The 26,296-nt window shown below is 41.5% G+C and overlaps 1 protein-coding gene across 8 annotated transcripts in view; it reads right to left on the minus strand.

Annotated features, from left to right (window-relative positions):
• The window catches only part of MYOM2 (myomesin 2), a 159,337-nt gene that overhangs the window by 102,639 nt on the left and 30,402 nt on the right, over nt 1-26,296 (minus strand). For all 8 annotated transcript variants that reach the window (XM_054021634.1, XM_054021633.1, XM_054021637.1 and 5 more), the window contains exons 6-13: nt 25,614-25,706; nt 13,988-14,076; nt 13,436-13,486; nt 12,970-13,134; nt 6,328-6,489; nt 3,170-3,311; nt 1,961-2,160; nt 616-669 (exon numbers count right to left, since the gene is read on the minus strand). In XM_054021634.1, coding sequence (XP_053877609.1) covers nt 616-669; nt 1,961-2,160; nt 3,170-3,311; nt 6,328-6,489; nt 12,970-13,134; nt 13,436-13,486; nt 13,988-14,076; nt 25,614-25,706 — 956 coding nt within the window. The remainder of the gene's footprint in view (nt 1-615; nt 670-1,960; nt 2,161-3,169; nt 3,312-6,327; nt 6,490-12,969; nt 13,135-13,435; nt 13,487-13,987; nt 14,077-25,613; nt 25,707-26,296) is intronic.

Below are 26,296 nucleotides of genomic sequence, written 5' to 3' on the forward strand. Positions count from 1 at the left end.
TTTATCTTCAACAGTATTCAGCTATCCTAGTTAACATTTGTATCTTGCTAGGCAAAGTAAGCAGCACAAATACTCTACAAGAACAAAATTGCAGGTAGAAGGCATCTAGGACCTCATCCTGAGAATTACTGAGAATCTCTAACTCTTACAGACATCATTGGCTGTGGCAAACACTTAGCACTTCTCAGGAAAAGTATATCTTTGAATAAAGATGGATTTAATGTACTTCCTTTAAAAATGGCAAACACAATGTTTACCAGACCTTCAAATTTTGACCAAAAAGCCACACTAGGCTCATAGATAAGGATGAGAAATAAATTGGCAATAATCAAACACAAGATTCAGCTGTTTAATCTCAGATTGTGACTACTGAAAGAAAGGAGAAATGCATAATGAAAATGGCACAATCGAAAGCATGAATCTATCCCACCCCTCAGACTTTTGCCTGTGTTGATGTTATCTTAGGCTTGCAAACCTGAATATCTGCATGTATTTAATTTTATTAAGAGTTGGCTCACTAGGTGGATTTTTTTTTCAAGATCTCATGTTTCTAATTATAATCTTAAATTCCTTGGATATAAACAGATGAAATGAAATCATGGTAGCACTACATACCTTCAAGGTCATCCTGATATATTACAATGTCTCTGCCTCCATCCAGATGAACAGCTGTAGACCAAAACATTCATTTACAGTTAGTTCTCTGTGCAATAAAGTGTATTTACAGATTTTGAAGACTATCTTTTATCAGTGCTGATAAACACTTTTGTGTAGTGTCTGCTATGTCAACTGTGGTATTACAGCTTTGTACATATGGATTCTCATTCATTGTTACACACTGATTCTGCCACCTTTATTCACACTGACTAGTGCTCACTCACAAACAATAAGAGACCATTTAAAGATTAACTGAAAACCAAGAATCATATTCTTAATTGATGGAATTGGTGCTGTGGCACAGTGGCAATGTGTGTTATCAACTGGACTTTTGAGGACTGGACATGAATGTGTGTGAGTAAGCTAACTGATGACAACATGCTACAAGGAACAAGTGAACTTTTGGTCTTCATAGTGGGTGAAATTCACCCCGGACAGAAGGCCAGCACAAAACAGAGCTTAAGTAGGGTGTCACAAATCCATAGCCATTGTGCTGACCCTTTGCATGGTGTTAAATTTCAGTCAAAGTGAATGTTAATCTAATTGCTCTCCAGCAGGTACTATGGCCTATAACTTGAGGCAGCACTGATAGTGTTCCCTTACAGACCAGAATATAAGGAGTGCCCAGCATGTGATAGAAGAGCAATATGCAGTCAATGGCTGGCCTCTGCCTGTAACAACTGGATGTGAAAAAATAGAGGATAGACTGTAGGATTTTACTGCTAGTGAATTCAAATGACAAGCAAATTCCATTCAGCTAACACAGACATATAGAGTAATATTTTCAAAAGTGACTTTAGTCCTGATTTTTAAAGGTATTTAGGCATTGCTCCACTCAGCATCACAGCACCTTTGAAAATGAGACATAGGGCCAGATTTTGAAAGCTATTTAGGCACCTAAATACCTTCCAAAATCTGGCCCTAATGTGTTGCAACACAAAGCAGAACAATATCTAAATACCTTTCAAAATCTGGCCTTTATGTGCTTTTGAAAATGTTACTCGTTATGATTTTAAGCATTTCTTTTACATTTACAAATTGTGCAACTATATGTAAATGAATTGGCACCCTTGGGCTCTTGGCAAGTTGCCAGTGTGGACCTTGCTGTCACAGTGGGAGTGCCTTCATTATAATTAGCAAGTGGAGGAGCTCTGGAAAAGAATGGAAGCTGAAAAGCAGATCCAAAATGAAGAGGTTGGCACTGCCCATTTGGTTACCCACCAAATAAACCAGAAAACAAAACCTTTCTTTCAAAAATTACAGTGTAAATGTGGAACAGCTTTTTAGTTGTTGCATTACCTACTTTGTAATCTGTCTAAGTCAACAGGATCAAGAGCTGCAACTGCTTCAGAAACTCTAGACGGCCTGCTAATACCCGACTTGTTCACTGCTCTCACACGGAATATGTAAGACCGTCCCTCAAACAGTCCAGTTACAGGGTATTTGCAGATTTTTAGTGGAGCATCATTGCACTGGACCCAGTTTTCAGTACCCACTTCACATCTAGGAGTAAGAGAAGGAGATCATTTATCGTGCCAAAATGAGCATGTGCAATTAGTATTGTGCCTATTAATCAGATCCACGGCTGATTTAAATCGGTGTAGCTCCATTGACTTCCATGGAGCTACCCCAATTGATGCCAGCTGGGTATATGGCCCATAATGCTTTATTACTGAGAGAAAATTAGTTGTGTTATATCAAAAGGAACAGTACACTAGATTATACACATAATGGGTGAAATTCACCCATGGTCTATGCACCATGTAAAGCCTTTTTTTGAGTGTTTAAATGGAACTTAAATGGTCCATAGACATTGTAGAGCCCTCAACAGAGTGGTGAATTTCACCCTAGTGAATGCCATTTTAAAATCAACTTTTACCTACAGTTCCCAGAAGTCTGGGAGATAGGACATAACTACAGTGTATCAGATACAACAATGTAGCAACAGAGGGTAAATTGTTATTTTTAATATAGAATACTATATATACTGAAATTATAGCAGTAATATTTGTGTGTATAGTACATTGCTCATTTTAAATATGAAGGATGAGATGCTGGGCTTTGACTACAGCTGAGGAGGTCAGGAGGAGTGCAAAAGTGGCCTTGGATTCCCCTAATCCTGACCTGCCTGTCCTGTGCATGACCTCCAACATAATTTAGAGCAGATTTCAGGAGCAAAAGGGCTATCGCGTTGGCTTAAACTTCCAGTTGAGTAGTCCCCTGGTTTGGATGAATTACTGTCTGGAGTACACACGCACCAGTTTAAGATAACATGAAGGAGAAGGGGGCATGGCTGGAGCACTGCTTCACTCAATGCCCCCCAGCAACTGGAACAACCCCTTGAAGGTTGCTCCAGCAAGGTGCAAATTAGAACAGCCCTAACTTGTTCCAGAAACTATAGTGGCCCCAATAGACTCAGTATTGGGGTTCAGGGCATAAAAATAGTGACTTTTTTCAGTACATGCAGTTTGATACACAAAAAACAAATCCACAAATGTACACGCACACACACCTGTCAACAAAATATCCTATGACTGGACTCTCACTTGCTGTATTTGGTGGTTTCCAGGTTACAATGACATAATCTCTGTTAGCATCATAGCATTTAACATCCATTGGTGCCCCGGGTGCCCCAGCAATTAATGCGTCAGCATCTAGATCAGAAAAAAAATCAAATCAGAGTTGGCTACAATACTCCTCAGGTTTGGAGAGAGACTTCATTGCTATAGCACAACAAAGATTAATTACACAGATTGCCCAATCCATCTACTACTCCTGTTTTATGCCAGTGAGACTCCAGTGATTTCCATGAGGTTACATTGGAGTACACAGTGGTGAAGCAAGCCCAGGGAGGTCTATCTATAGGTTTAGAAACCTGGGTGCAAATTTTGGAGGGTAGAAATTAGGCACCAAATTCTCACTAACTTTCAATAGGAGTTGAACAACTAACTTCCCTTTGTGCTTCTGAAAATCTCACCCCTCAGTAAGATGGATTTCAGTCACTCCTTGGTCAGAGAGAGGCACTCACTGAAGATCACGTAGTCAGGAAAAGACATTTCCTAAGGCTACTTGGTGTGTGAGCGTTTGCTACATTTCTAAGGTTACTTCCTAATTCAAATCTTGAGATACAGACACTGATGAGTAATTAATGTTTCTTAGCTGAGACACCTATATGTGGCCTGATCCTAAGAAGTGTTGAGCGCCCACAATTCCTAATGAAGCCTGTTAATAGGTGGAGTTTTCACCCTGCTAGGAAAGGCGTATACACATATTGGATAAATTCCAAACTTCCTCTTTCCTGGCTTTGTCTCTATTGTTGACAGAAACAACAACTACTCAACAGAAACCTCAATCGACGCTTCTTCCCAAATCTTGACTGTTCCTAAGGCTGTCTCTGCATATTCTCAGAGACATACTGCACTTCAAGAAACATCCACCTGCTGAAGTATTTATGCTGTATCTTTATGCAAGATTCTAGCACCTGAGTTTAGGGTGACTCAGAGAAGTCCTGTATCTCTGTCCACAACTTGCCACCCTATTGCAATGACAATGGTGTTGAGAGGTAGATACCAGGCCCAGGCCCCAGTATGATCCCACCCTTTGAAATTTCAGAACTATGGGCCTGATTGAACCCTTATGTTATATACACAAGAGGTTACCCTCTACCTTCAGATCACAGCCCACATGAAAAGAGAGGTCAGGTACCACCTTGGAAGTTTGTCTCCCCTTGGTATGGATCTCATGGAGGGCTCTCCACAAATCCAGGGACCTGTGAGTGGGAAGGGGTCAAAGTGTAGGTGTGGAAAGGATATGCTTATTATTCACTTACCTGCACAATGGAGATTCCCCAAGAAAGTTAATATGTTTTCCATGACCTTTCCCCCTTTGAAGTGGGATTCTCCTTCCAAGGGAGTGGACTAGGAACAAGGAAGCCCTAGTAGCCTGGCTCCAGTGAGAGCAGGGAGTGTGGCTGACAGGAACAGATGATACATCTATACTACATTTTAAAACCCAGGGGGGCGAGTCTCAGAGACTGGGTCTACAGACTCAGGCTCGCATGGGTCATGCTATAGCATTAAAAACACCTCTGTGAATATTCAGGCACAGGCTGGAGCTTGGTCTCTAAAACACACCCACTCCTTGGCCTCAGAGTCTGAGCCCGAATGTCTACACAGCTGTTTTTAGTGCTGTAGTGAGACCCTGAGTCTGTAGAGTCAGGCTCTGAGACTCGCTGCCGTGGCGGTGGGGGGCGGGGTGTTAAAATGCAGTGTAGCCATAGAGCTAATGCAGTTTGTGCGCTAGCCGCACAGGAAATAATGGACAGCCGGCCACCACCCGTATCCACCCACCCACCCACCTACCCACACAAATGGAACTGTCTGGACAAAATCTTTGTGAGGAAGACCACATGCACATGCTGCTACACTTGTAAACAGAACAGGCCAGATCCTCAGTGGGAGTATATCTGCATAGCTCCCTTGACTTCGGTGGAGCTGCACAAATTTACAATTGCTGAGGATCAGAATTAAAGAACTGCATAGACAGAAATGTACACACAGATGCATGTGGGAGCTCAGGCTGAATCAGTGGGAGTTGTGAATGCAAATGTGAGGGTAAACTCTGACCTGTATTCTATTTTAATGTATTCCTCTCCTTTTCATCTATGTCTCTTGTGAAAAACACATTCCTTTGGCAAGCCAACTTTTTCCCTCTCTTCCCCAAGTGTTAAACAAAGTATTAGGCTGTGATTGGCTCTGGTACACTGAAGGGAGGGTACATAGAATCTTTCTTCCCTCTCCTAACCACCCTCTGTGCAAGGGTCAGGCATAACCAGTCCCTGAACTTGAGAATGTAAATGGCCTGCTCTCGCCTAGTAGCCCAGTAGCAAAAGCCAGCACAAAGAGGAGGGGTTGGGTGCAAGCACGTTCAAGGCTCTATGTGACAGAGTGTAGGGAGTTAACCAGTGAGCCTACACACTGATCATTCTACACCAGTTAGTTCCCCCAGAGAAGGCAGACTGATGCAATTGAAGTTAATTATCTAATCAGGTGTGAGGGGTGGGTGAGCTAAAGAGCCAATTAGCCCATCAGCTGGAGACTGATAAGAAAGGCATAGGAAGGAAGGGGGAGAGAGGATCAGGCCTAGCTGAGGCAGAGACCTCATAAAAAGGAGACCTCTGCTCCTCTGGAGTCCTGAAAGTCCCAAAAGCATGGAGGACACTGTAAATAGCATTGCTGCATGGGACTGTAAGGGTGTTGGTGGAGGAAATGTAAACAAATGGCATGGTGTGGGTACACAACCATGGAGTCTGAGCAAGTTCCTGTGGTGCTAGGAGGCAGGATCAGACAGCGCCCTGTTACGCTGTAGAGCACCAGTCAGAGAAGCTGGCCATCTGTGAAGAAAGGAGTAGGCTACACCATCATTAAGGATGGGCTCCTGGGGTCTCTAGAAAGGATCATATTTTCAGGAGCACAATCACAACTTGAGCTCCTCCTGGTGCAGTGTGATTATATTGTCCCTGACACAGACCAGTGGATAAATTCCTCATCTATATAATGCCATGCTTTGGATTTCTTTTAGGCTTCCTTTGTTATACTATGGTTCTAAATTAAATGACTTTTCCTAATTGCATTTGCTAAGTCTTCTCCCAACAAAGAATGAAAAGCATACCTCTGACAAACATGAATGCACTGTACTCAGTCACCCCTCCTTTTGTGATTATGCGCAGGGTGTATAAGCCTTCATCATCCTTGTTCAGATGCGTGAAAGACAGTGCTGCCTGGCCTTCTCCAAAGTACATTTTCGTCCACTTGGAGTCTTTTATTAGCACATCTGGAAGAGAATTGTGATCAAGCATGTGTCACTGAATTAGCAATAGCAATCTTCATCCAAGATCACGTCTGTGTTAATCAGTGGCACAGACTGCCATTTATGCCAGCTTTACTCAACATGTTAGTGTTTGTATGCTATGAAAATATTTATCTACGAGAACTAAGCTGTGCCCCTACAAACTCATTTGACCAATCAGTATGGGAAGAGGAGAGTACAATTTAGCTATTCTGTGCTGTACCTATTACAGCAAAGGAAATGATTTCCCTTCACCATCATTTTTAATACACTGACAAGAAAATATTTTAAACCCCGTTTTGAAACAATGCTGAAAATCTAAAGTACACGGTAACGAAAGCAGTGTGTAATGTTTATGCCAGGGGTCGGCAACCTTTCAGAAGTGGTGTGCCGAGTCTTTATTTATTCACTCTAATTTAAGGTTTCGCGTGCCAGTAATACATTTTAATGTTTTTAGAAGGTCTCTTTCTATAAGTCTATAATATATAACTAAACTATTGTTGTATGTAAAGTAAATAAGGTTTTTAAAATGTTTAAGAAGCTTCATTTAAAATTAAATTAAAATGCAGAGCCCCCCAGGCTGGTGGCCAGGACCCAGGCAGTGTGAGTGCCACTGAAAATCAGCTGCACGTGTGCCATAGGTTGCCTACCCCTGGTTTATGCTTTTAAATACACTTTTCTACCTATTCAGGTCAAATGTCAGATTAGTCAAATTTCTTTCTTTAACTTTAAAGACCAGATTTCAGTTTAATCTGAAGCCTTGCTGTAAAGATACACTGACTCTGAAACCCTCCAGGCATGCCTGCTGAGCAGCGAATCCAATTAAATCTGAATTTCTCACAGGTCAGAGGTGGCGCCCCACGATTAATGTAAATTAGCCTGATTGACTAGTGAGATGGGAGCAATGAAATGAGCAGAATATTTTATGATGACCAAGGAAGTCCCTCAGTCTCCTTTTCTTTTAATCACTGATAGGAGAACTTTTGATTTTTAACCCATTGAGTTCTATTATAATCAATGCAGCAGCATTACGTTCAAAGTTAAGCCACAGCGCTATGCTTGATTATTGCCCTGTTGCTCAAATACACTTTGGAGTAGATGTTCAAAAGGTTGCAGACAAATTATTGTAGCCAATGAATACATATACTGAACACAGAGCTGCACAGGGGGTGGAAAAAATGTGCCACGTCTTCAAGTGATAAAGCTGACAGTAAAGGACCGGGTAATGAATATCTGGCCATCAGCCTACATAAATTGAAGCAATACGTTATTACCTAGGCATTTCTCCAAGCCTGATTCTTAAGGAAATATTTCAGGATTTGTACAAAGTAATTTCAGTGAGACCTCTTTCCAGCTCTTAATCATGAGCTCCTTATATGACATTCCTACATTTACCCCTTTCTACTGCATTTTGCACAGTTTGTGCTCACTGCATTGTATAGAGCTGTGTGAACAGTTTGGGGTGAAAGCTGAAAACCCCCCTGCAGCTAAAACTTTTGCATTTTCTTTTTAATTTTTTTCCAGTTTATGAAAAACTTGGAACAAAGTGATCACAATGAAATACAAGCCTGAATGCTCAGCTCCTGTGAAAATCAGGCCACTTACTTAGGTGCCTGAATGTGGACATGGGTTCCTTCCTTTAGGCACTCAAATTTGAAAATGTAGGGGCTTCAGTGACTTCCCAAGCAAGGCCAGAGAAGGAGTCAGCTTTGGAGCCTAGAATAGGACTGAGGAGTTCTGTCTGTCAAAGCAGTTATGTGGTCTGCTATGACCATAATATCTGAGTTCCAGGCTCTCCGTTCTGAACTCAAACTACTAGAATATGCCTCTTTCTCGATGTACTATATGTGACGTTATTGACATAAACTGGGACCGTGTGGATCATTGTTGCAACCGGGGTCCTGTAGTGGCATGCAAATCTTGTATAAAGGGGGTCAAATGGGGTGTCTAGGACAAGGTTATGGTTTACTGGTTATGATTATGCTGTCTATATGTGTGTATCAGTTTTGTAGTCGAAGTTATGAATATTGGCTCTATACTGTCTGTATGGCAAACTTATGCTATGCTTCTGGGTGACATCCCAGACAAGCTGAGATTAGCTCTGCCTAGCCTGCTTGATGGCCCATTAAGGACCATCAGCTATACAATGGACCCATTGAGAGAAGGCAGATACGCCTTGTAACTCAGCAAAGTATGCAGGGACTGGCCCATGTGACTCCAGACTCCATTTTGCTGTAATTTTCCACAGTAAGAACAAAGAGGTGTTCTTACACCTGGAAAAGACTATATAAGGCTGATGCCTCATCTCCATCTTGTCTTCAATCCTGCTTCTTACCTCTGGAGGAACTTTGCTACAAGCTGAAGCTTTGAACAAAGGACTGAGGACCCATCCCAGCGGGGGATGTATTCCAGAGACTTGATTTGAACCTGCAGTTTATTCCATCACTGCTGCAAGCCTGAACCAAGAACTTTGCCATTACTGTATGTAATTGATTCCATTTAACCAATTCTAACTCTCATCTCTATCTTTTTCCTTTTATGAATAAACCTTTAGATTTTAGATTCTAAAGGATTGGCAACAGCGTGATTTGTGGGTAAGATCTGATTTGTATATTGACCTGGGTCTGGGGCTTGGTCCTTTGGGATCAGGAGAACCTTTTTCTTTTACTGGGGTATTGGTTTTCATAACCATTTGTCCCCATAACGAGTGGCACTGGTGGTAATACTGGGAAACTGGAGTGTCTAAGGAGATTGCTTGTGAAACTTGCGGTTAGCCAGGGGGTGAGACCGAAGTCCTCCTAGTCTGGCTGGTTTGGTTTGCCTTAGAGGTGGAAAAAACCCCAGCCTTGGGCTGTAACTGCCCTATTTGAGCAATTTGTCCTGAGTTGGCACTCTCAGTTGGGTTCCGCCAGAACCGCATTGTCACACTATATGCTATCAATTCCTCCAGAATCTGTTAAGAGAATGAGTCTGGAAATGCCAGGGATCTTGACTCACTCAAGATACCCTGAAAACTCAGAGCTCTGCCATGTGTTAGTTAGGCCAAACGTTCCCTAAAAGTTGAAGCTTGTTTCTGTTGAAATCACATATGCACTGATAGAAATTACTGTGTTTGGGGGTTTTCCCTCATATTAATTTCCCATGTTACATATTATGTTCTGTTAAAATATCAGCCAAATTCTGCATTCTCACTTTTGTGTAAATCTAATGCAACTCCTTGGACCTCCATGGAGTCCTTCACATACCTGTATAAATGAATGAAGAATTGGACCCTACATCTTTATAATTTATGTATTACTTTAGAATTTAAAAAAAAAAATCTGCAACCAGCCAAAATCATATCCAGACTGGATTTAGATGTACAATCTTCAATAATAATTTCAGTACAGGTTCTTTAGCATCTTAAACTGGTTTAAATTAAGGTAGGAATTTTAAATGTACTACTTATAGAGTCAGAGACTTGAAACCATTTCAGAGGATTTGATTCAATAGATTTACATATCTCCTAGAGTTAGTGACCAACAACTGCTCTGAAGTTTATTAATTTTGAATAAACACAAAATTCTCTTGCATATAATTAATATAAATAAACCACAGAGAACAATCTCAGGTCTTTAGTTGTCTATCATTTGCATAATAAAATAAAATTTAAGAAAAATAGAAATTATTTTAATACCAACCCAGAATTAAATACAACTTGTCTGAAATAATAGATGTTAGTCCAAGATTTCAGTTCAAGGCCAGAGTCCCTCTAAAACCAGAGCACTTTAAAAGATAGTCATCATGTTAGTTTATTATTAACCTTCTAGACCCCCAAAATTTATGCAGTGGGTCTCCTGGCCTAAAATTGTTACTGCCGCGATTTGAAGCATATAGCAGGTGTTCACTGCAATAACATAATAATCACATTAATCCCTGCTATTCTTAGGGAGAATCTCTGCCACATAAGCTTCCCCATGATGTCAGTGTGATACGCATGTGCGCATCAGAGGTCAGTTTTTACCACTAGTGTTCAATAGAACGATACTGTTTTATTTTTCATTAAATCATTTGGATATTGGACTGAAATCCTAGCCTCATTCAAGTCAAGGGCAAGACACTCACTGACTTCAGTGGGGCCAGGATTTCACCCCCAATCTTCACCTCAATGAGGATATTCTTATCTCAGTGCTTGAGGAAGTTACACCAATCGTACAAATCTTCACATATCTTAATGAGAATTAAGGGACTAAACCTACAGGCCCAAATCTTGAAGTCCTTTTCCAGTTTTCATAATTCAAGGATAATTCCCATTGAACTAAAAATTGAATACCATTGGACATCTGTTGGATACCTGCAATTCCAATTAGCTTCAGTGGCAGCTGATATAAATTTCAGGTGCTCAGCACCTTTCTGGATTGGGCCTAGTCAGAGTTTTGCCTGACTAACTATGTACAAACTGATGGCTGAAACAAGCTCCCAGTTCTGATAGTAACAAAAAGGCTTTGATGGGAGCAGGTTCAGCACCCAGAATACAGGCATCAAGTTTTGGCCCACAGTGAATAAAACTGTAGTTATTTTTTATTATTTGTATTGTGGTAGCACTGAGGAGCTCCAGTCTTGGAACAGGACCCTATGTGCTAAGAATTGACAAACCCAGAACAAAAAGGCAGTCCCTGCCCCCAAAGGATCAGGCATCTCCAGCCAAAACCCACTCTTGCTTTATGTAAACAAATAGTCTTGTATTTTTCCTATCTATCTTGTTTGCCCCGTTGTTGTTTGTCACTTTCACACATACACCTTGGTGATGGTGAGTATTTCCATCAGACTGGCAGGGGCACAATTCCAGCAACAGTTGTGTGGGAATCCTTCCTCCAAAATGTGGGCACTTCAGAGAGAGGCTGCCCCAAGTGATCGTGACAACTGATCCACATTCTCACTACATCCAGGCTGTCCTCTTCAGAGTCTTGCCCGAGAATATCTGGGTACGTTGGTGAGAGAAATCTCTAGTGATCCCTCCTAACAGCCAATTAACATATTTGTATTAGTTACTTTTATGTTTTATGAATGATTTATTTAAAAATAAATATCCTTGCCTTCCTCCCCCATCCCAAAAAATCCCTAAAATTACACCAATAGGTATAAATTAAAGAATGTTCATGCAGGTTTCTAACACACAGCCACCCAAAGAATTTCAGCCTGGACTGCACAATGGGAAGTCTTGGCTACTGAAGTGGCTACAAAACATTTGAATGCCTTTGTGGTTATGTTTCTCTGAGCACATGGGGCTGTTGCTTCACAAATGTCCTTCTCCAATAACCAGATTCCTTCTATCTATGCTCCATCACTATAGTATGTGATCACCTCCCAAGTATTTAAAAATAGAAATAACAAAATCATTCTGTGTCTCTTCCTTCCTAACTTGTAGGAGAAATGGAATTATTATTTCACAAGTATATTTAGTTGTTTGCTTATAACATTTGTTTGGATGAGAGCCTTTTTTCTGTGTCCACCTGTGTGTCAAGAGTTTAGCATGAAGAAGTCAAATTAACTATGACAGCCACCCAACAACCATCAAGAGACCAATGATATTCTGGGAGAGGGAGGCTTATTAGGGCCTTTGTAAATCTCCACAATTCTGAAACAATTAACATGATAGATGCCTCTTTCTCTGTAGGATGATGTGTGGTTGGCACTGCCTACAGGTACAGTAGAACCTCAGAGTTACAAACACAAGAGTTACAAACTGACTGATCAAACACACACCTCATTTAGAACCAGAAATACGCAATCAGGCAGCAGAGACAAAAAGCAAATACTGTACAGTACACTACTGTACTAAATATAAACTACTAAAAAAATAAAGGGAAAGTTTAAAAAAAGATTTGACAAGGTAAGGAAACTGTTTCTGTTCTTGTTTCATTTAAATTAAGATGGGAAAAAGCAGCATTTTTCTTCTGCATAGTAAAGTTTGAAAGCTATATTAAGTCAATGTTCAGTGGTAAACTTTTGAAAGAGCAACCATAACATTTTCTTCAGAGAGTTATGAACAACCTCTATTCCCGAGGTGTTCGTGACTCTGAGGTTCTACTGTACCTATGCAAATCCTCAGCAGTTGAATCTGTGTCTTGACAGTAGACACTAAGTTCAGGCTCCTTCAAATTGCCCAGTTAGCGACTCCATAACTCTGTGTCCCTTACCTAGTTATTTTGGCACCTACTTCTTCTTACTCTTCAAACATGGTCATTTTGGACAACACTCACTCCAGCACGGTTGGACTATGAAGGAAAATATCTCTTATCTGAGATAGTCACAGAAGGTAAAAAAGATGTATTGGGAACTGTGTTACAATCAATCTTTTTTCTCTTAGGAAGGTGAATTCTAAGCCTACACACAGACTTGAGGGAAGGAATCTGCACCTGAACAATTAAAACTCAGTTACATGGAGGCATGTACATTATCTACAATATGTGCAAATCTACTTACCATCTCTGTACCATTCAGCACGAGGTCGAAGCCTAGTCAGATCCGGAGTGATCAGCAAAGCACATTTGAGGGTAACTGTTTCGCCTTCCATCCCAAAGGTGACACCAAACTTCTCCAAAAACTGAACATCAATATGGGTGAAGCAAACTTCTGATGGCAGGGGCACTGCACACAGAGAAATCAGGAGACTATTGAGCACTAGTACATGATACTTGGCACTAGAGGATTATTGTCCAGATAAGAACAGTAGATGGAATCCAGAGCTGATACATACTGCTGGTCAACACTTGTAGCTGGGAAGTTAAAAACATATGGACATCTTCCACTGTGACATCTTAACATTTAGAAAGCAAAGTCAGAGGCAATATTTATTATTTTGAGCTGAAAAAATATTCCTCGGGCTCCTGACAATGATAAGATTGAATAACGTGTCTACATTTTCTCACAAATAGGAAAGCATACTTACAATTGATGGGTAATATCCCACCAGGGTATGGCTCTTCATCCCCTCTGAACCCTGTAAAATAAGGACAGTTAAGATCCAACCCAAACGAGTATGATATTTATTTCTTATTTGTAGCAGTGTTGGTACCAGGATATGAGACACAAGGTAGGTTAGGTAATATCTTTTATTGGACCAACTTCTGTTGGTGAAAGGCACAAGCTTTGAAGATTCAGACAGCACTTTTCTTCAGATCTGGAGAAAATAACCAGCGTGTCTGAACTCAATACAAGGGGGACAGATTATTGAGCATAGGGGTTCCACACATACTGTAGGAGGCCACTTAAAATGATGTGGACAATCAAGGGTTAGCAGACAGTAGTGTGTGTTACAAACTGTTGTAGCAAGCCATAAAACCAGTGTCTCTATTAAGTCCATGGTTTTTAGTTTCTTGCAGAGTTAAGAATGTTTGTCCCCAGGCTCATCTTTTGAGGGTGCTATGCAGGTTTCCTTTGAGGATGAGGACTGATTTTTTTATTATATTTATTCCAGGTTTAATTGCTAAATAGGACTTACTCCTCACAACCACAGCAGCATTGGTTGACACCTGCCCATGGACATTTGTTGCAACTGCTGTATAGGTAGCAGTATCATCAAAATTAGCTCTGTGGGGGAAAGAGGAAAATAAAGTACTGTTAATATAAACAACATTCATAAGTAAAGATCATAATCGTTTACACTACAAATCAAAGGGTTCCACTCAAAAACAAAGACGACCAGATTCTTTTCTAAACTCATTTGGGGCAGGAGGGCAACCAGGTGGTAATGACTCCCTAATTGTCTGCCTCAGTCCCAGCCCTGTCACAGATAAGAGCCCTGAGGGGGCTGTAGAATCATAAGCAAGCTAGCAATGTTCTCCAGGGAACCATCCCCCAGATGGGGATAGCTGGAGTACATCACACTCTTCTCTGACCATTCTTTCTCCCCACTTCTCTTACACACATCCTTCACATCCTCCCCCGCCACCCCCTGTCCTCCAAACCCTCTGTGTCAGGTATTGAGGGAAGAGAGGCGTAGCAAACAATTACATCAGCACTATCCCTGCTGGAATTCCCCTTCTACAGAGTTATCCCCAGCAGGGAATTGCAAGCAGTTTCTTTTCCCTTTGAACCACTCAGGCAGGACACAGGTAACAGAGCAGTCCAGGGAATCTGGCCTAATATTGCTGTAGACAAATGGGTTTGACCTGATATTTTTTTATTTAAGAAAAGAAGTTGATTAAGGAACAACCAACTTTTTATTTTTTTAAAGGATCATTAGTGCAGCAGCACAGGGTCTAATGGTGGAATAACTCACTCTCCACAGCCTTCTTTGATGTGGAACTGGCAACATATGTTTGCATATCTGTTTGTGTTAAGATTCCAGTGCAAACTTCCACATCCAAGGACAATGGGCCTGATTGTTTTTACACCAGAGTCAAACAGATGTAACTCCACTGAAGTTACACTGATTTAAAGTACAGGAAAGGAGAATAGCTCTTTATATTTTGGTTGCGTAAAAATAAATGTTAGGTAAACATACATGACACATGTGTATGTTCGTGATCTGAGGACTTCATGCAATTTAAGGGAAGCTCTATCCATTTATTGGAGACCATGACTTTTAAGAAGCAACACTGCACATGCCTGCACTCACTTTCATCTCAGAAGAATAATTTGGTATCATCCTGGAAACTCTCAGTTGAAATGGATAAAAATATGGCTACAAGATTATGGACACCAAGCATGAAAGAACAGAACAAACTGAAAAAAGTTTGATGCAAAATACCCAAGAGGATTGCAGACTTTGTGGCATACAGCATGGGTGTTGCTAAAGTGGCAGGCATGTCACACACTTGCTTTTGAGCCTTGTCATATACTCTGGACTGTGACATGCCACAAAGTGGAACAACCCATCCTGCATACTTTCAGAAATTTACCTTTTGGTGAGAGTAAACATGACCAGATGATGGGTCAAGCAATGGAATTACATCAGTACAAATATACAGGGCTCATGGCTCCCCCTAAAGGCAGATCTCCAGCCATGCATTTTACAAAACAAAGTGGCAAAATACAGAGTATATTTTACAATTAGTTATCAAAGACACGATAACAAACCCTGAGACTGGCTTGTGTTACCACAAAAGCCCAGGATAGTGCCCTAAACACGACAGCACAGTAGGATTACTATGAAATATTGTACGCTGGGAAAACAAATTAAGCAAATTTTAACTCACAATAGACGCTTTTTTAAAACACGCTCAAAGAAAAAACCAATAATTGTTCACAAATCTATCTAAAGTTTAACTGATTCTTTGCTATGGTAGCTGATCTCATGAAACTTTGGATATGAATTCTTAGCATGTTAATATGATATTTCTGTACTTCGGTTTTATAAAAAACACAGAAAGAAATATAATATAATGTAAAATAACATTAACAGCATGATGCAAAATGTCAAATGCAAGGAAAACCTGCAGTAAATTTTCCACTCTCTTCTTAGCCCACCCAATAATGCCTAAGAAACATACGTGGGATATAGGATTCATACTCTTTTCACAACCCACCACCACAATGCCTTGGTACAATGAAACAAGCAAAGAATGAACTGAGAGCTTTAATCTTAGATTTCTTTGCTTTCATTATTATTTAATATTTTTACTTGACTTAGTATTGATAACTGGAGGATCAAATGATAATATGTCAAAAGGATAACTTTTAACCGAATACCACTTTAAAAATAGTGGACAAGGCATCTTTACTCAGCATTTGCTTTCGTACCTATTAGTGCAGAGGTTCTCAAACTTCATTGCACCGTGATCCCCTTCTGACAACAAAAATTACTACATGACCCCAGGAGGGGGGACTGAAGCCTGAACCCACCAAGCCCCGCTGCCCCGGGTGGAGGGGGGCAAAGCCCGAGACCTGCTGCTCTGAGCAGGGGTGGGGGCAAAGTTGAAGCCTGTAACCTGAGCCCACTGCCAAGGGCTGAAGCCCTTGAGCTTCGGCCCTAGGCAGTGGGGCTTGGGCTTTGACCCCGGGGCCCAGCAAGTCTAAGCCAGCCCTGGGGTCCCAATCCACTTTGGGGTCCCAACCCACAGTTTGAGAACTGCTGCATTAGCATGATGTATTTGATTACTGGTAACCAATTAACAAACATTGCTAGTTATCTAAATTACACAGAATTCAGAACCATGATTTATTTAGTTACCACCGGGTGGCATGCAAGTAGTCAGGAAACTGTAGAAATGTCTTTCTTAAACTGATATAGGGCCCCATCCTGCCTTCCTTTTCCACTCAAACCTTTGTTTAACTCAAATCAGAATGCAAGAAATGCAGGATTGTTTCCATGAAATAAGAAAGCACAGTGAGATGTTTATATATTCGTTTGAAAAAATAATCAAACATGCTGTCTCAAATTCTGCTATCAGTTACACATGTGAAACCCCATTGAAGTCAATAGGCTTATTCTGGCATAAGTGATAAGAATTTGGCCCATAGTCAGTTTCTCCTGTTTGTGAAAGTCTTTCACAAAACATAAGGACAGAAAAACATTTTTAAAAGTAGCATAATGTGATTTAAAATCAGTAGTGCTGGTAGGGGATTTAGGTGGGTGAAGTATTTTTACTACTAATAATTAGAGCTGGGCAAAAAAAATTGTGCAAATCATTTTTTCCATTGGTTCCGCCAAAACAACTAACAAATTCAAGTCAATTTTGGCAAACTGCACCAGTCAAAATTAAAAAATGTCAAACTGGCTCGTTAAGGATTTCTGACACAAATCATTTCAACTTTTTGTTTTTTTAAAGATGATTTATTTTGGAATTTCACTTAATTTTATTTTAAAATATACTTTATAAAGGTAAACAACCTTGGAAAATAAACATTTAGGGTCAAAGAAATGTTTTGCTTGACCCCAAAACAAAAATTTTCAACTTTTTCATTATGCCTAAAAAATTGAACACAGTTTATTTTAGATAGATCTAAACTGTTTTTTGTTTTGTTTTTTCTTATTCAGCAGTTCAGCCACTAATCCAAAAAACTGAGCTCTACTCATAGCTCTAGTAATCATTCTATTTTTGAAACTGACTAGATTTCAAGCTGACAAATTTCCATTAGCATCTGATGAAATGGGTTTTAGCCCACGAAGCTTATGCCCAAATAAATTTGTTAGTCTCTAAGGTGCTACAAGGACTCCTCGTTGTTTTTGCTGATACAGACCAACACTGCTATCACTCTGAAACCCATTAGATTAGAGTAAATCTATACTTTGAGCTGGGGGTGCAACTCCCAGCTCGAGGAGACATACCCGTGCGAGCTGTGATTGAGCTAGCACACAACAATTACAGTGTAGCCACGGCTGCACAAGCAGTGGAAGGGGCTAGCCGCCCTGAATACAATCCGGTCCAAGACAGTAGGGATGTACCTCAGGTGACTAGCCCCACCTACTGCTCACCCTGCCACAGCTACGCTCTATTTTTAGCTTGATCGCTCAATCAGAGCTACAGTGGGTAAGTCTCCTCGAGCCAGAATTTACACCTCCAGTTCAAAGTGTAGACATACTCTCCGTGGAGGGAAGCTATTTGATCTTATGGTTTCTTCAGTTTTATGTAAACATGCAAAAGACATTTATATTAATATAAATATAAGTGGTTTGTGACACAATCTGGCTTCTGTGAAATTTGTAACTTGAAGATACACATTTGCTAGAGACTACTACTTTGAAATTTGACAATTGACCATTTCCTGCTATGTCTCTCTAATCTAGCTCTGTCTCATATGAGTTACACCAGTTTAGGATTCGTCTACATTGCAAGTGAAGGTGCGATTGCAACTCAGGTAGTCATAACCGTGCTACCTCTAATCTAGTTAGCATGGCTAAAACTTTAGCAGTGAAGGCACAGTGGCATGGACTTAAGCATGGACTGTACATGCCGGCCTGATATTGAATATCAATACATACACGTATCAGAGGGGTAGCCGTGTTAGTCTGAATCTGTAAAAAGCAACAGAGGGTCCTGTGGCACCTTTAAGGCTAACAGAATACATACACGCATTCCCTAGCCGTGCCAAAGCCTATACTACCATGTCTTCACTGCTATTTTCAGCTGAGCTAGCTAGATTAAAGCTAATTCAAGCTGCAATCACACAGCTGAATGCAATGCAAACAGACCTTTGAATGTCTTTAGATTCAGGGGTCACAATCAAGGTGATGTGTACGATGGTCAGTGGGTATAAGTTACACATCATGTTGGTTTAACATGTACTTTGAGGGAGGCCAGAAAAAGGTGCAAGTTATATCAGCTCCTGATGATTCACCTTTGAATATGGCCCTAAGATTCAATATCAGTGAGCAAACTATCAGTTTTATTGAATGCATCGATTCTGGTTGGACATCTAAACAAAACGAAATTTCCTAAGTGATGATAGTCCAAGGTATATGGGATCTTGTGTAAAAAATTAAGGTGGATTCTCGGTGTCTACAGAGGCTGGGGAATGGTTTCTTCATCAGTTATCCTAATATTCTGGTCAAGAATGTGTTTCCTAGACTTTGCAAAGATCAGATGAAATGAGTACAATTTACCTTCAATAGCATGAAATAGGAGGGCAGAATTAGGTCTGTCCCACGATAATGATAGTTTGTGTGAAAGTAAAACTGCCCTGAATCTTTATCATGTTCTCGAGTGTTAATATTTGCACTGGGACCTTTACACTGCCATTTAAAATGTACCTTTAAAATGCACATGTTCATCTGTCTGGCTAGCATAGATTGCACCGCAGGAGTGAAGAGTGAAATAACATTTTTGCCTGAATTGGCATTGATTTCAACCCATGTCAAAAACAGAATGGAGACTGTAGTAACCATGCTTTTGGTTAAAGACACCCACTTTCGGTATGAATTCAGTTGTCCCGAGTCTCTCCTATGCTGAGGCTCTTTTCCATTGCCCTGGCATAAAAGGGTGTAGATGGTCCCCAGAGGATACCCTCTGGTACAGATGGTCAAAGTTTTGCTAACTTTCAAAAGATGGACAATGGGGATGGGAGAGCCCACAAAATTTTCCCCAACTCCCGGCCTTGCCCCCACCCTCCACACTTTATTTTAATCAGCTCTTCCTCTAGTATGGAGCTGGGGAAACGGATGGTTCTCCAGTCAGCACAGACCCAGCGTAAGATTTTGACACCTGCTTCCCAGGATAGGTGGCATGGCAGGGGTGGCTGAGGGTTGGAGGGGCCATAGTTGGAGTGCATTGTGTTTCAGTTTTGCTGTGCTGCTAGTACAACAGCGTTATCCATGCTCCCAGTTTAGGAGGCATGTCCGTGCTGTGCTGGGGGAGGGTGTGAGAAGGGGTGTGGCTGGAATGCATAACAGCCCCTATGGTGTTTGCGGGTCATAGCCGCAGTCCACTCTATAGCCTCCTCCACTAACTGTCTCCCGTATGAAGGAAGATTTTTGTCAGAAACTCTACCAAATTGAACTCATGAAGTTTCATGGTCCTTCTGTCCTTCTTCCACAGCAGGAGTAGCCACAACATGGTCCTCGGTCAGACACTTTGTCTTTTACCTCATTCCATAGTTTGTAGCTATTGCAGCTCAGCTTGTATGTTCTAGGGTGGGAACTCACCTGTAGTTCTGTGCCTGTGCCATTCTTTGTATACAAGCAGTGGGATATTTAACAATTAGACATGATTATTATTCAAGCATTCTGTCCCATAGAAGCTAGAACCTCCTCTGAGCAACAGCCTGCCACCTGCTACTCTGCAGTTCAGAACCCTGCCTTTCAACATGACCTTTTGGCCATGCAGTCACACCCCATATCCTTACGCACTGATTGTTCTTCCCATAGAACCTGGCTACAGCACAAGGGATGGCATTCGTCCCTCTCAGTATTAAATCTAGAAAAGCATAAAGCATTCAGTCTGTTGTACTAAAATGTATCTGTACTAGTACCTCACCTGCTGTGCAGTGACATTTGTACAGGCAAGACACTTACACAATTTTGGGGGGTTCTGTTTTATTTTTTAAAGCAATGCTTGTAGAAGTTGGAAACTGGGAGCTCTGGTTAGGCCTACTGCAGCAGGGCTTACACAGCCGTATGCAGTCTTCCCCACATCACCACACAAATCTGCTGATGCTCTCTCAAGCCCTCTGCTATTGCAGTTCTAGACCTTCCTTAAACAAGGACTGCAGTTAGTCATGCAGGAGCGAGGGACCTAACAAAAGGCTAGATAAAGCCTGATCTCTACACCATGCGTATGAGGCAGTATCTAGCTGCACTACCCCCCAAGGAGCCTGGGAAATCGGAGGCCTGGTCTACAGTGAAACGCTATATAGCACAATAGCTGCATCAGCCAGGGGTGTGAAAAAGCCACACACCTGCCCAACATAGTTATGCCAACAAGATGGCCACTCAGCTAAAGTGATGGCCCCCCAGGGTTTCATCAACATAACGAACTTTATTCAGGGAGGTAATGTTCCTACAGCGACAGTAAAACCTCTTCTGTCAGTATAGGCTGTGTCTACACTATAGGGCCATGCCAACAAAGTTATGCCAGTATACTCTCCAGCGTGTTGACATACCCACACTTCCTTCCCTGCTCCCTGTTTCTCCCAAGGAAGTAATGTACTGCAGTTCATACTCCAACCACTCCCCTGATGAGGTGTGGGATTACAGGGTACAGAGACACTGCTCTCTCACCAAAAACCACTGATCAGTAAAAGTAAAGGTGCAACAGCAGTAAAAAAGAATGTATAAGCATTCCTTAGAGGGTTTTTTCCTTCCTTAGAGGTTTTTAAGGTCAGGCTTGACAAAGTCCTGGCTGGGATGATTTAGTTGGGAATTGGTCCTGCTTTGAGCAGGGGAGTGGACTAGATGACCTCTTGAGGTCCCTCCCAACCCTGATATTCTATGATTCTATGAATGGGATAAAAATAATACAGAAAATATATTCTGCCATTATATAAATCAGTGATACATCTGTATCTGGAATACTGTGTTCATCCTAGCTCAAATGAATAGAGCAGAAACAGAGCCTGTTCAGAGACAGGGGAAAAAAAAGAGGCAAAGAAAGGCTCCCATATGAAGAAATATTGAAAAGATTGGCCTTCTGTCTTAACTAAGGAGGCCCATCTAGTGGGCATAATAAAGACAAAAAAATAATGACTAGTATAGGAAAATGATCCTATTTCTCCTATTGCAAGAACAAGGGGACATTCAATGAAATCAAAAAGCAGAAGTTTTAAAGAGTGAAATGAAAATATTTCATAATGACCATGGGAACACATTGCTATGTGATATCACCGAAGCTAAATCTGATTAACACAAGAATAGAACATTTATACTGATAATGAGAACATTCACACTTACATTAGATAGGTTACAGAAATAGAAGGGATATAAACCTGTATGCTCCAAGGCATACTCCAGTTGCTAATTGGTTAGGGTTAAGAAGAAATTTCCCCTATGGGTAGGCTATTCCATAGCGGTCCCCTGAATGGTTTATTGTGCCTTCTTCTGAAACATCTGGTATTGGCTGCTGTTAGAGACAGGATACTGACTAGAGGGACCAGTGGCCTGATGCAGTATGGCAGTTCCTATGTTTGAGAATTGTGAAATGGGATTTGGGGAAGTGCACATGTTACAATTACAATGCAACCATCAATACCATTTGTCTTTACTACTCAAGACAGAACTGAAACTCAGGTCCCCTAGCATAAGACCCCTCCAAGCAGCCAGAAATCAACAGTATATGGAAAGGGTTGTGTCATGTGAATCCAGAAGACCTGATAAATTGACCAAAGTATGTCTTAAAAATCTGAGACGGAGCTATGAAGGTGATCTGGGTTACTGTACAGGTTGTGAGTCCTCTGAGATAAACGGGGAAATGAAAGTTTCCAGTTACAATTTTAAAATGAGGTAATACTCTGTTTTTGGCATCTCAAGAATTTTTCCATTTGGGGACAAGAAACACACAGTATATTCATAGGAATAAATGTCACACTTGCATCATAAGTAAAAGTTCACTACATAAGCCTCGGAGAAGTGCTAAGAAGACAGCCAAGAAATTCCAAAGCCATTTTAAGTGACCACAGCTCCGATGACATGTAGCTCAGCACTTTGGTATGGACAGCTGAGAAGAGTACAGAAGTGGCTAGGTAAATAATCTTAGCTGTTCTATATCCAAAAAAAAATTATGCACATTTCACATAGTTGGATCTTCCATTTTAAGGACTATACCACATCTTTTTTCTCCTTCCAAATACAAGAAATAGGCAGGATTTTTTGTATTAAAAAAGTATAGCTAGTAATATTCAAAGTGAGCTTTTATTTCTTGCATGTCTAAGGCCCTACTTAACTTGCGATATTGCAGAAATTGCGTATTCTGCAATATTAGGCTTACAGAATTTTGACAGCGGGAGCTATGGGAGTAGTGTGGGGCTGACATCAGAGCCCTGGGCAGCCAACAGCGGGAGCCTGCACTCTCAGCCTCGGGTGGCCAACAGCACAAAATAGCAGAAAAGTAATAATGGACTTTATTACTGCAAATAACAAGGTCCATTATTACTTTTCCACAATTTTCCATGGCTTGTCCGTAACTCAGCTGCAATTTCTGACGATCATCTCACAATTCAAGAAGAGCCTTGTGCATGTCATATTTCTATCATTTTCATACAGTCCACGAACCAGTTTCACATCAAAGAAAGTAGTAATAAAGTAGCTTAGTGCAGTTTAGAAATGTTAGTTCAAGAAAGTGTATGCCTCAGAGTTAGAATCAGCCATGAAGCTGCCCCAATTAGACAGGATCTTTTTGGCAAACAACTGTTAAACAAGGAAAAGGTGAATGATTCAGGGAGCAGTTGGGAAGCTTCACTTGGAAAAGACTGTATTGGCAAAGAATAGGAAAGATGATGTGAGTGTATGGGTGCCAGGGGTTAGCTGTTTGGATAAGTGTGGGTGTGTCTGGGTGAGTATGTATGGGTGTAGGTTCCAGTGGGTGGTAAGGGGGAATACCAGAGGTGAGTATGAGTGCATGTGGGAGCCTTTGTGAGTGCCTATGGATGATTCTATTGGTGTGTCTGGGTGAGTGAGAGTAGGTATGGATGCCTATGGGGAAGTGGGTGGCTGTCTAGGTGAGTGCGGGTGCCTGGCAGGGAGGAGAGGGGGGAAATGTTTGGGGAGGGGAACAATCACCATCCCGACCAGGCACCAACACACTCACCATATTCCCCTAGACCAGGGATCAGCAACCTTTGGCACGCAGCCCACCAGGTAAGCACCCTGGTAGGCCGGGCCGGTTTGTTTACATGCTGCATCCACAGGTTGGGCCAATTGCAGCTCCCACTGGCTGTGGTTTGCCGTTCCAGGCCAATGGGGGCTGCGGGAATCAGCGGCCAGCACAGCCCTCGGCCCGCGCTGCTTCCCGCAGCCCCCATTGGCCTGGGACGGTGAACCGCAGCCAGTGGGAGCCGCGATCGGCCAAACCTGCGGACGCAGCAGGTAAACAAACTGGCCCGGCCCACCAGGGTGCTTACCCTGGCGGGCCGTATGCCAAAGGTTGCCAATCCCTGCCCTAGACATCCATCCACTGGCACAACAAAAGGCACTCAAAAAACTACTCCACTCACCCCCATGCTACTCACAAGCAACCATACCCACATTCCTGCACACAGCCACCTGCTGGCACCAACAAAGACACCCAGGTACAATCACACTCATCCTAGGTGCCAACCCACTGGCACTCAGTCACCCAAACATCACCCACTAGCAACCACTCTCACTCTCCCAAATAGCAATGGAAGAGTTTCCATTCTCACTGCTGGACAGGCTGCCTGCATCTCTCACCAGCCTTCTCTAGCACCCAAAGGGCCAGGACAGATGGTAGGGGTCAGCCATGATCTGTGCCCTTAAATGGTGTGGGAAGTGGCCAGCAAACTGAATTCTGAAGTTGGGGGAGGAGGCTAATAGTCTCCTTCCTCATCCCGGGAGGTGAGTAAAGAATAAAGGTAAGTGGGGCAGAGCCCGGTGGCTATTATGGAAGTCTCCTAGACAGGAATACATTTCTCCACTACCCACCGGAGCCAAAGGAAGGAGGTTAGGGATTAGCTATCCCTTTCTACAGAAGCCAAAGGTTTGGGGACAGGGCTTCCTGCTTCAAGCAGAAGGAATGGTGCACTATTGTTCCTCTACTTCTGCCTGGCCTACCTCAGGACTATGGTTGATGGCTGGAGACAGGATGAGTGAGTGAATATTTTGCCAGCCAAATATCACACACAAATGTTCAAACTGTTTGAATGTAGCCTGAGGTCATATTTTTGGTAAATTAGTAAGGACAGATGAAAATATTTAGACACTTATTTTTCTGTCTTGACACCATTGTTCCGTCCACACTGTTGTTGCTTTTTTTAAACTTGTACCAAATCATTATTATATGTGAAATACAGTATTGCAACCCTGTGTCCCAGCTGAGGTTTAGTGAGGGGCGGTTGGGAGTGCTGACACTTGTTACAACGTTTGTTTTTCTTTCATGCCAGACTTTTAAACCATTATGTCTTGAAGACAATTTAAAATTAGATAAAAATATATTTTCAGAACTTAAAACCTTTTAAAGAAACCACTGGACTCTCCCATCCCCAATCACAGGAAAACAAATAATACAATGAAGAGCTAAGGTAAGCAAAACATGACAACCTGCTAACAGAGCCAAATACCATCCATTGAATTTTCTAGCCACAGCTAGCTAAACTTTCCTAAGCTTCAAGCTCTGATCAAAGAGTTGCTGCCATGATGGAATAGACTATTAAAGAAGAACAAACTGTTCCACTCTAGCTGCCAGAATGATGAGATTAAAATATTATAATAAGGGTTTGTTTTAAATGGATACTTTTTTTCCCTGCTCACTTACCTCTAGATTTGTTTTTTTCTTGCTGACAGTTTGGGTGCTATGATAGAAATCCCTAGCTTTTCATTACACTGACCCCATACCCAGACTACTTAGGAAGTATCTTGCCACCTAAACCAAAGTAACAGCTAAGCGGAAGTTAAGTGTGCTGTATTTCGTGACTATTTTGTAATACATTATAGAAATTTCCAGATGTATTTGCAGGAAATTATTTCAGTTAAAAGTCATAATCTAAATAACATTCTGTTATTCATCAGAATAAGATACCTGTGTATCTCCAGCATATGCACTCCATATTTGCTTTCGATGCTGTACTTTCCTGGTTCACTTGCAGGCGAAATCAATTCCTCATTTTTATACCTAACAATCAAGAAAAAAATAAAGAAACCGCAGCAAAAGTTAGAGATTATTCCATCAGGATGTCATGTATTAATAACTGAGCTCTCTCTGTATACATGAATAGATACAGAGAGCCTGACCGTGACCTGCCCATACATGGTCATGCAATGGAATGAAAGGAAGTAGTTATTGTTTGGGCACGGGTGTGCATGTGAAGCTACACACCCACAGTGTGCTGAACTCCCCAGCACACCAGCCATCAGAGCTAACTGGCAAAAACAGAAGTAAGTTGCATCCTCATTAGCTCTACAAGTCACTTCAGGTAAAAAAGGGGAGCAGCACGGACAGAACTGTGACTGAGGCAATTCTCTCCCTGGGCTTCCCCTAGGACAGAATTTGCCACCCCCTTCTAAGGACTGAACCTTACAGTTCAGTCTAGCCCACAGAAATATTACAGCTATCTCTCTGCATATGCTGTACACATAGATAATATATGAGGTTAGGTACCATAATGTTATTTTTTATTCACATGAGCTAAGGTTGGCCACATAACTCAGAAGTAGTGAAAGCCCCAAACAGGGTGTGCATGGTCATTACTGCCACATGCAAAC

This window comes from Malaclemys terrapin, chromosome 3 (assembly GCF_027887155.1).
Source record: "Malaclemys terrapin pileata isolate rMalTer1 chromosome 3, rMalTer1.hap1, whole genome shotgun sequence".
Classification (NCBI taxonomy): domain Eukaryota; kingdom Metazoa; phylum Chordata; order Testudines; family Emydidae; genus Malaclemys; species Malaclemys terrapin.